The 11182-nt window shown below is 46.4% G+C and overlaps 1 protein-coding gene across 2 annotated transcripts in view; it reads left to right on the top strand.

Moving 5' to 3' along the window:
- LOC145350923 (uncharacterized) overlaps positions 1 to 8738 on the top strand; it is a 25421-nt gene extending 16683 nt beyond the window's left edge. For both annotated transcript variants that reach the window (XM_080200403.1, XM_080200394.1), the window contains exons 4-8: positions 1 to 25; positions 1558 to 1582; positions 4364 to 4425; positions 7105 to 7171; positions 7710 to 8738. The exon at positions 1 to 25 is cut by the window's left edge and continues 77 nt beyond it. In XM_080200403.1, the coding sequence (XP_080056529.1) occupies positions 1 to 25; positions 1558 to 1582; positions 4364 to 4425; positions 7105 to 7171; positions 7710 to 7725 (195 nt within the window). In that variant the 3' untranslated portion in view covers positions 7726 to 8738. The remainder of the gene's footprint in view (positions 26 to 1557; positions 1583 to 4363; positions 4426 to 7104; positions 7172 to 7709) is intronic.
- The last annotated feature ends 2444 nt before the right edge of the window (positions 8739 to 11182 follow it).

Here is an 11182-nt window from a genome sequence, read left to right as displayed (position 1 = left end):
AGAAATGATCGAAGGCAGAAGCGAGGTAAACAATAATTCCCTTTTCACTGTTTTCTCACAGAGTGTGGAAGGAATATTGAAATAACAAAGAGTTCTCATCGTCCCAGGTTGCAGTTTCTGTCCTTCCCTAGTGCTGGGTGATTTCTCCCCTTGTGTGTCTCTCTCTGATGCCTGGGACTAACTCAGTTGCTGGTTATTAGCAAGTACAGTAAGAGGTCTGACAACACCAGGTTTAAGTCCAACTAATTTATTTGATAGTAAACCCACAAGCTCTCGAGGTTTGCCCCTTTGTCAGGCAAATGGAGAGTTCTTCATTCACCTGATGAAGAGGCAGATTTCGAAAGCTTGTGAGTTTACTATCAAATAAATTGGTTGGACTTAAACCTGGTGCTGTGAGACTTCTTACTGTGTTTACCCCAGTCCAACGCCGGCATCTCCACATCATGACTACTATTAGCAAGTGGTCAGTGCATCTGAAGTGGAGTAATTTGCAAGGTTACAGTAAGTGGTTAATGTTCTGACACAAATACAATGATTCAAGTGGCCTCCTCCTGTGTGCCTGATTTCTCAGTGAACAGAGGAGATCAGATTTCCATCAATCCCACACACCCAAATTCCTCATCACTTTCCCTCTGCATTTCTATAATCAGTGGTTCTGAAACCGTCCTAACAGAGCTCCTGCTAAAGGCTGCATTTACATCTTTCTTGCTACCATCTAGAGATTACAATCACCTCCTTCGCCTTTTACCCTGTGTCACTTTTTTGGGGCAATTTGTTGCTTTTCTTTCCCTGGGTTCAACTGCTGCCTCAAAAAGATTGTGGCAGATCCCACGGTGTTATTTCAAAGAAGCTCAACATCACAGAAAGCGATTGACTTTGTTGTTTGTGGGATCTTGCTGTGTGAAAATTGGCTGCCCACTTTCCAACATTATACACTTCACAAAGCAGTTCATTGGTTGTCAAGGAACAAGGGTGGCATGGCGGCACATTGGTTAGCGCTGCTGCCTCACAGCACCAGGGACCCGGGTTCGAATCCCAGCTTAGGTCACTGTCTGTGTGGAGGCTGCACATTCTCCCTGTGTCTGCATGGGTTTCCTCCGGGTGCTCCGGTTTCCCCTCTCAGTCCGAAAAACATGCTGGTTAGGGTGCGTTGGCCGTGCTAAATTCTCCCTCAGTGAACCCAAACAGGTGCCGGAATGTGGCAACTAGGGGATTTTCACAGCAACTTCATTGCAGTGTTAATGTAAGCCTGCTTGTGAGATTAATAAATAAACTTTAACTATAGCATTGTACCCAATTTTACACCTCCCGTCTGCTGACCAACCCACCCCACGGGGAGGGGGTAATTAACCCTGGGAGTACTGATTATCAAAGGACACTGAGGGTTGGGAGCTCCTGTGTTGTGTTGGAGAGTCGAGGCCCCGTTTTAACCTGATTACAACGGGTTCGAAACTGGGCTGGGTTTCAGCGGGAAAAGTGCAGGAAATTTACTGAGGAAAAGATTAACTTTATTTCTCATTTCCACGATTCAACTCATTTTATTTGTTATTTGAACAGAGGCGAAAGACGGCACATCAGACCAGTGAGTACAATTTCATAAAAGAACAGAATCTGTGTAAACGGGAGAGATACTGAATGTTTCAGACTCTCACACTACAGGTTGTTAGAGGGTAACTGGAGAGGAGTGAGGGAGGGGGCAGAGGGGGGAGTGGGAAGGGGTAGTGGGGAACGTAGGCTGCGTTAGAGCACAGCGGGGCTGGAGAATCGCGGGGGTGGGGTTTAGTGCACTCTGTGCCAGCTTGAAGCCCCGATACCATCCTCCCAGCCACCAATCCTGGACATCACCTGATTCCCCTCCACTGGCAGCAGGAACCAGATTCAGTGCCAGGTGGGCAAAGCCAGGTACAGGGGGGCAGTGCCAAGGCGATGAGGTCTGAGGGGGAGGGAGAGGTGGGGGGGGGGGGCAGTCATTAAGATCCATCATGAAGTGGGACCCATTGGGAGGATCCCAATGCTGATGCTCATTGTTGGGGCAGGGTGGGGGGGTGAGGAAAGGTCCCTTCAATGAGGGGAGTGGGGGTCCCTGATGGAGGGAAGGGGGGGGGTCTTCAATTTCACTTTGAGATTGTGGTACCCTTTATAAGTGGCTGTGAAACTGGGATTGCCGGTTTGTCTGGACCCTGCCCCTCCCAGAACGGGTACAAAACTCACCCTGCTGCCAGAAACTAACTCAGTGTGAGAAGATCGCGATGGCCAATGTGCCAGTTTCCTCTCAAATGTGTGAAAGTCAGGTTTATTTGGTCAGTGCAATGTGAGCCTGCAAACTGTAACAACGCTGTAATAGTGGCCTGTAATCATTTGTCATTTAATACAATGAAGCAGCCAGGATCAGCATTGCAGTGGGGCTGTTACAAACTGTCCCTCCCCCCATTACAAACTTTCCAATTATTACAAAGGAAGAGCTGTCTGTAATATTACACTACTCCAGCTTTATCTTGTAAATGTGAGATCATCCATTTTGGTAGGAATAACAGCAAAATGGACTATTATTTAAATGGTAAAAAATTGCAGCATGCTGCTGTGCAGAGGGACCTGGGTGTCCTTGTGCAGGAATCACAAGGAGTTGGTTTGTAGGTGCAGCAGGTAATTAAGGCGGCAAATGGAATTTTGTCCTTCATTGCTAGAGGGATGGAGTTTAAAAACAGCCAGGCTATGTTGCAGCTGTATAAGGTGCTGGTGAGGCCACACCTGGAGTACTGTGTACAGTTTTGGTCTCCTTACTTGAGAAAGGATATACTGGCACTGGAGGGGGTGCAGAGGAGATTCACTAGGTTGATTCCGGAGTTGAGTGGGTTGGGTTGTGAAGAGAGACTGAGTAAACTGGGGCCGTACTCACTGGAATTCAGAAGAATGCGGGAAGATCTTATAGAAACATATAAGATTATGAAGGGAATAGATAAGATAGAAGCAGGGAAGTTGTTTCCACTGGCGGGTGAAACTAGAACTAGGGGGCATGGCCTCAAAATAAGGGGAAGCAGATTTAGGACTGAGTTGAGGAGGAACTTCTTCACACAAAGGGTTGTGAATCTGTGTGATTCCCTGTCCAGTGAAGCAGTTGAGGCTCCCTCACTGAATGTTTTTAAGGCAAGGATAGATATATTTTTGAACAGCAAAGGAATTAAGGGTTATGGTGAGCGGGTGGGTAAGTGGAGCTGAGTCTACAAAAAGATCAGCAGTGGTCTTATTGAATGGCGCAGCAGGCTCGAGGGGCCAGATGGGCTTCTCCTGCTCCTGGTTCTTATCTGAGTCTGTGCTGCTGAAATGTTCGTTCATGTTTCTGTTATTTGTCGATGTGACTGTTCTAATAGTCTCCTCACCAACTCCCACCTTCTACAACCTTTTATCTAAAACTCCGCTTCCCGTGTCCCAACTCATTCACCCTCCACCCTCTGTGCTCACTGTCTCTCCATTAAGCAATGTCTCCGTTTTAAAATTTTCACCCTTGTTTTCAAATTTCCTCAACTCCTTCCTATCCCTGTAAAACTCCTGTAAGACCATAAGAGCAGAATTAGGCCACTCGGCCCATTGAGTTTTCTCCGCCATTCAATCGCGATTGATATTTTTCTCATCCCCATCCTCTAACTCACAACCCTCCAGGGTCTCTGAGCTCCTCCAGTTCTGATCTCTTGAGCATCCTGAGTTCTCACTGTCTATTCCCCTGGAATTCTCGCTGTGTATTCCCCTGTGTTGAGATTACTAAACCATAACGTTCCCTGTTTCACAACTAAAGCGAGTCCAAACACGCCTACTCTGCTTGGCGCTAATGTTATTGGACTCATAATCCAGAACCCCAGGCTGATGTTCTGGGATATGGCTTCAAATCCCAACGCGGCAGCAAGTAGAATTTAAATTCATTGATAAAATCTAGAATTGAAAGCTAGTCTCAGCGATGGTGACAACGAAACTGTCATCAATTATCGTAAAAACCCATCTGGGTCACTAATGTCCTTTAGGGAAGGAAATCTGCCGTCCTTACCCAGTCTGGCCTACATGTGACTCCAGAGCCACACAGCAATGTGGTTGACTCTCAACTGCCCTCAGGAACGACTGAGCAAACTATTCTGTCCAAGGGCAATTAGGGATGGGCAATGAATGCTGGAACTAACCACACGCAATGAAATAATACAGGAAATTATCTCCTTCTGCTGATCCCCACTTACCAGTGTTGGGGGTCACTAATCTTGCAATAAAAACAGAGGAAGATGCTGACTCACTTTCCATCGTTATACCACATCAAAATCTTGTTTTTGAACATTGTAATTAAGAGATTAATTGTGTTTCTCTTTTCCAATAATCCATTCAGAGCCACTAAAGATAAAGACCAGGTGACTCTCATCTCTATACGGTTGACCGATGAAGATGCTGGTACGAGTAAACATTTTTTCATTGGAATTATTCAAAATGAAACAACTCTGAACAACTAAAGTCAAAGTGAGATTGGAGTTTGAGAGGGATGTTTAGCTCCAATGGCTTAGGGAAGTTGGTGTGGGCCACATCCAGAAAGCAGCACCAAGCCTGGTAGCACCCATTTCTCATTTCCTTTGTGTTTTGAATCTGAATCTATTGATTATTAAATTCCTGTTCTTTAGCAGAGAAAGTAGGAGCTGTTCTATCCATGGCCACGTCAAACAGACCAGCGGTTTTTATGTGACTGGCAATCAGGAGATGTCCATCCTGCAAATGAAATGTATTGAAAGCATGAGGTGGCCACCCAGATTTCACCCACCAGCTCCATTCCCTGAGACACCAGCGAGGAGGCTTCTGAACAGAGGCAAAAATACTGACATCTTGGGAAAGAAAAGAATCAGAGACACAAAAGGGTCAGAATGACACTGCACACAATAGGCCATTTGGCCCATTATACCTGTGCTATCTCTTTGAAAGAGCTCAGCAATTAGTCCTTATCTTCATAGACCTCAAAATGTTTCCCTTTCAATTATTTATCCAATTCTCTTTTACCAGGTGGATTGTAATTTGGCAAAGAAATTGTCTGCCTATGACAGATACTTCCCAATATACTGAGATAATTTGTTCATCATTTATTGGTTCACAGGATGTGGGTGTCACTGACAAGACCAGCATTTGTTGACAATGTTTAATTACCCTTCAACTGAACGTTTCACTCGGACGTTTCAGAGGCTGTTAAATGTCAACCCCATTGCTGTGGTTCTGGAGTCACGTGTAGGCCAGGCCGGGTAAGGACAGCAGATTTCCTTCCCTAAAGGGAACAGGATGGGTTTTTACAGCAATCGTTGATAGTTTCACGGTCACCTTTACTAAGACTAGCTTTACCTTGTAGATTAATGTTAATAGATTGAAATTCAGATGGGTTGTAATACGATGGGTGAAGTACCCAGATACATCACCCCCCCTGGGGGAGGATTGAATTTACTCCACTGTTATCCCTGGCTCCAATCCCAGCCAAAGCCAATTGAGAGGAATCTTTCCTGCTAACTTCAGTTTTCCCATGAGAAATGGACTCATGTAGATTACTTGCTGTGATCCTGTGTGGGACAGTGGGGTGGTAAAACTGTATCACTGGCCCCAGTCCATTGCAATCACTTTCACTCCAGCCCAGGCTGTGTCCACTGTATTGGAATGGACACGGGGAGTCTGACCCCCGACCCTAATACAGCAAGGTCAGAGCTGCTGTTAACAGGGCACTCAAACCACACAATTCCTACAGTGCAGAAAGAGGCCATTTGGCCCATCGGATTTACACTGACGTGTTAACAGAGCATCTTACGCAGGCCCACTGCTGCCCTATCCCTGCATTCACACAGATTTACCCCACCAATTCCCCCTAACCTACACCTCTTTGGACATCAAGGAGCAATTTATCCTGGCCAATTCACTTAACCTGCACATCTGCCAACACAGTGGGTTAGCACTGCTGCCTCACAGCGCCAGGGACCTGGGTTCAATTCCCTGCTTGGGTCACTCTGTGTGGAGTTTGCACATTCTCCCCATGTCTGCATGGGTTTCCTCCAGGTACTTCCGTTTCCTCCCACACTCCAAAGATGCTTGTGTTAGGCGGATTGGCTGTGCAAAATTGCCCCTTAGTGTCAGGGGGTCTAGCTAGGGCAAATGCATGGGGTTACGGGGATAGGGCCTGGGTGGGATTGTGGTCGGTGCAGATTTGATGGGCCGAATGGCCTTCTTCTGCACTGTGGGATTCTATGATCTATGATCAATCTATGAACTTTTAGACAATGGGAGGAAACTGGAGCACCCGGAGGAAACCCATGCAGACACTGGGAGAACATGCAACCTCCACACAGACAGTGACCCAAGCCGGGAATCAAACCCGGGTCCCTGCTGTGTGAGGCAGCAGTGCTAACCCACTGTGCTGCAATGCCAGTCATAATTTACATTCATTTTTAATCTCGGTCACAGAATGTTCACCAAGTAGAAGTTGGTTTTATTTTTATTTTCTTGTTGCTCCCAGCACATCGAGGGATATCAATGGACCATCATCCAACTTCCACAGCAGAATCAAAACTCCCAGATCAACTAAACATGGATTCAAATTAATCTCATAATGGGGAGGGGAGAGGGGAGATTCCCATTGATGTGGGTCAGTTACAGGGGTAACAGTGGTGGGGTTGTAATGTCACCAGTCTAGTAATCCAGATACCCTGGCAATGCTCTGGAGACACAGGCTTAAAACCCCCAAAATCCCCCGGTGATATTCATTTAATTAATTAATAATAGTGGAATTTGAGGCAATAATCAATTGTCATAAAAAACAAACCTGGTTTGCCTTGATCTTTAGGGAAGGAAATCTGCTGTTCTGACCTGGCCTGACCTCCACATCACCCCACGAGGTTGACTCGTTACTTCCCGAACAAGCCAGTCAGCCCAAGGGGCAATTAGAGATGGGCAACAAATGCTGGCCTTTCCAGTGACACCCACAATCCTGAGGGTCAAAGGACAGTGTGTTCACCAAGGCTGTCACCCAGTTCTTTGACAACAATTTCAGTGAATAATATTTAATACGCACTCCTGATGTCCTTATCCCGGGTATTTTCTGACCAATTACAGGTGACGTGTCTTTTGGGAAGAATGGAGTTGTGGAAAATGGGAAGGTTGATGATCTCACTCGGGCTCAGTAAGTACAGAAACTGCTCTGTTTATTGCACTTAGCAATGGGAGGTCATCAATATCTTATTATAAAGGATAATGCACTAAATCAATCTCTTCCTCTGTGAAGTGTTGGTGACAGGGGCTCATACCCCATTGGACAAGGCTGGAATGAAGGGGGGGGTGGGGGCTCAGTGGGGTTCAGCGGGGGGGTGGGTGGGGGAAATCAGCTGATCTGATTTACCCCGATGGGTGAATCCACAACTTCCTCACAGTGTAACAGAGGTAAAAGCAAAGTGAGACAGGAGCTCAAGGAGAAGCAGTCTTGGAGGGAGGGATGGATGCTGCCATTGTACCCCTTCCCCAGGGTGAACCCACAATGTTGAGGGGGTCTGGGATTGAGAGAAAGGTTTAGTGAACTTTAACACGGCCAGACCAGGTCAGCTGATGAATAAACAGATGAACTGAATGTCAGATTTGACCTTTATGATGAAATTAATTCTACAATATAATTTTTACTTTCTGTCTTTGAGTATTTTGATGCATTTTTAAAAATTTTGTTACAGGATCCACAATGAGTAAAGAGCAACTTTAAACTGAGCAGGGGCAGAGAATGAGGATCTTTATTCAGAATTGAGACTCTGCGCTGTGTGATTGCAATGATCCATCCGTTTCCATACACACAACCAGATTATAATTGTGAGGCTGCTGAGTTTTCTAATTTCAGAGATCGCAGATTTCAGTGTGACTGAGAGAGTGGCGTTCCGTAACACAGATACTTCACTGAGGGTAATGAAGGGCATCCACTCAGCTACAGTTCATTGTCTGTTGGGGTATTAAAGTCACAAGGTTATCTCCAAGGGTCCTAAGTGGCAAACCTTATCCTCATCCTGATGATTTCATTAGTAAATATAAATAATCCTGTTAGCAATTACCTCAAGTCACTTGCCAATTTCTTTAGAAGCATGCTGGTTGTTTCATTGCGAGCAGTCCCATTCTCCTGAGCTTCATCACATCAAATATACAGCCCCGGAAATAGGCCATTCGGCCCAACTAGCCAATGCCAGCATTGAAGTTCCAATCAATCCTCCTGCTCCCACTCCCCTCACCCAATCAACACATCGTGCTATTCCTTTCTCCTTATTGAGTTTACCAAACCTCACAGCCACACCCCGTGTTAGCAGCTTTCACACACTCTCTTATTAATTACTGCCTTAGATTTGTAGCTACTGGTTTTGGACTTCCCAAAAGTGGAAATATCTTCTCCCCCGGCAACGCTCTTCATCATCTTAAAGACTTGCGAGGCCTGAGACAGGTCATGAATCCCCCCACCCCTGCTGGGGTGTGTCAGAAATTATCCAGCATTCAGGGTGCACAGGCGTCTCTGTGAGGATCTTGTGAACTTTCCTAACCCGTGGGGTACGGGGATACAGTATTCACAGGAGGAGCTGGGAATGGGATGTGTTCAATATCATGGTTTCACTCAGCATTTCACAGGGTCACCAATCATCTGTGACAGAATTCACTTTCTGTTAAGCACCCACCCTCCTTTCTGCTTTCACAGTTGGTACACAGACACACACACAGACACACACACACACACACAGACACACACACACACACAGACACAGACACAGACACACACACACACACACACAGACACACACACACACACACACAGACACAGACACACACACACACACACACACAGACACACACACACACACAGACACACACACACACACAGACACACACACACACACAGACACACACACACACAGACACACACACACACTCACACACACGCAGACACACGCAGACACACACACACAGACTCACAGACTCACAGACACACACAGACACTCACACACACACACAGACACTCACACACACGCAGACACACACACACACACACACAGACACTCACACACACACGCAGACACTCACACACACGCAGACACACACACACACACGCAGACACACACACACACACGCAGACACTCACACACACACGCAGACACTCACACACACGCAGACACACACACACAGACTCACAGACACACACAGACACTCACACACACGCAGACACACACACACACACACAGACACTCACACACACACGCAGACACTCACACACACGCAGACACACACACACACACGCAGACACTCACACACACGCAGACACACACAGACACTCACACACACACACACACACATAAACAGACACACACTCACTCACACACAGACACACACACTCACACACAGACACACTCACACACACACATAAACAGACACACACTCACTCACACACAGACACACACACACACACACTCACACACACACACACACACACATAAACAGACACACACTCACTCACACACAGACACACACACTCACACACAGACACACTCACACACACACACACACACACACACACACTCACACAGACACTCACATAAACAGACACACACTCACTCACACACAGACACACTCACTCACACACAGACACACACACACAGACTCACACTCACACAGACACATACACTCACACACACACACTCACACATGCAGACACTCACTCACTCACTCACATACACACACGCACGCACCACATACACACCCACACACACTCGCACACACCCACCCACACTGAAATAATGTTTACCCTAAATAATATAACAAGACCAATATCCCCAGTGACTAATCTGCAGGATCTGAGTGAGTACAGAGTGCTTTGACCAAACCAATTATTATATTTATGAAAAACAGGAATAAAGATTAAAATCCACACGAGGTGTGTCACACCAGAATAAAAACCTGAACATCAGGAAACGATGAGTTTCCCACTGACCCTGCCCCACCAATGGTAATGGTCAGAGTTTTGGGTCTCAACATTCCCTCACTTCCTCATTTCCCCTCCCGAAACCCCACAGCCGCCCAAACTCCTGGGTACATCAGCAACATGGTAAATAAATTGGGTGGAGATTGAGATTGTTACCCCGTGTTTGGGGGAATGTGAATCCCAGTCTCAGGATTAGGGGCCTCACAGGGACCGGGGGGAGAAACCCCTTCATTGGAGGGTTTATGATCTTTGGAATTCTTCACCTCAAAGGTTTGTGGATCCTCCATCGATGAATATGTTTAAGATGGAGATGGGCAGATGCTTTGTCTGGTAGAGAGTTATGGCATATGGGGAATGGGCAGGAGAATGGAGTCCAAACCCAAGAGATTTATAAAGTTTATTTATTAGTGTCACAGATAGGCTTACATTAACACTGCAATGAAGTCACTGTGAAAATCCTCTAGTTGTCACACTCTAGTGTCTGTTCGGTTTCACTGAGAGAGAATTTAGCGTGTGGGAGGAAACCGGAGCACCCGGAGGAAACCCATGCAGACACGGGGAGAATGTGCAGACTCCACACCGACAGTGACCCAAGCCAGGAATCGAACCCAGGTCCCTGGTGCTGTGAAGCAGCAGTGCTAACCATGATCATATTGAATGATAGAGCAGACTCAATGGGCCAAATGGCCCAGCCCTGCTCCTACTTCTCGTGTTCTTTGGAGCTCTCAGAACATTCCACTCCAATTCCCACGAGTGATTGAATCCAGTCCGAGAGATTACACAGGCCAAATATCTAAAGGTTTTACACGATGGAATCTCTGTCCCAATCAGAATTCAATCCAACTCCCAGCCAAAGACAGAGAATTCAAGGAATGAATTTAATTCCAATGGGTTTTTTTGGAGGAAAGCAAAGTGCTGGGGTTTTCGATTCTGTCTTCACAAATATCCAAAATTTTATGATGTTAAATCCTTTGGCCGTTATCTTACCGGCTTGTCCTGCTGTGGATAAAGAGAAAATCAAACCAAAAACCCCCGTTCCATCAGAGCAACCAGTCGTCAGCCAGTGAGATCCAGACTCTGAAACGAGCTGCTAGTCACCAAACAATAAAAGTACTTGACCTGAACCCTAACCTGCCCCCTCCAGGGCTCCCGACCAACAGCTCCCCCTCCCCAATTCCCCCCGACACAAATAGACCA

This window comes from Carcharhinus amblyrhynchos, chromosome 1, assembly GCF_965287045.1.
Source record: "Carcharhinus amblyrhynchos chromosome 1, sCarAmb.v2.hapA, whole genome shotgun sequence".
NCBI classification, from domain to species: domain Eukaryota; kingdom Metazoa; phylum Chordata; class Chondrichthyes; order Carcharhiniformes; family Carcharhinidae; genus Carcharhinus; species Carcharhinus amblyrhynchos.
The sequence above is the reverse complement of the archived record's forward strand: the minus strand, read 5'-3'. Positions and strand labels throughout refer to the sequence as shown.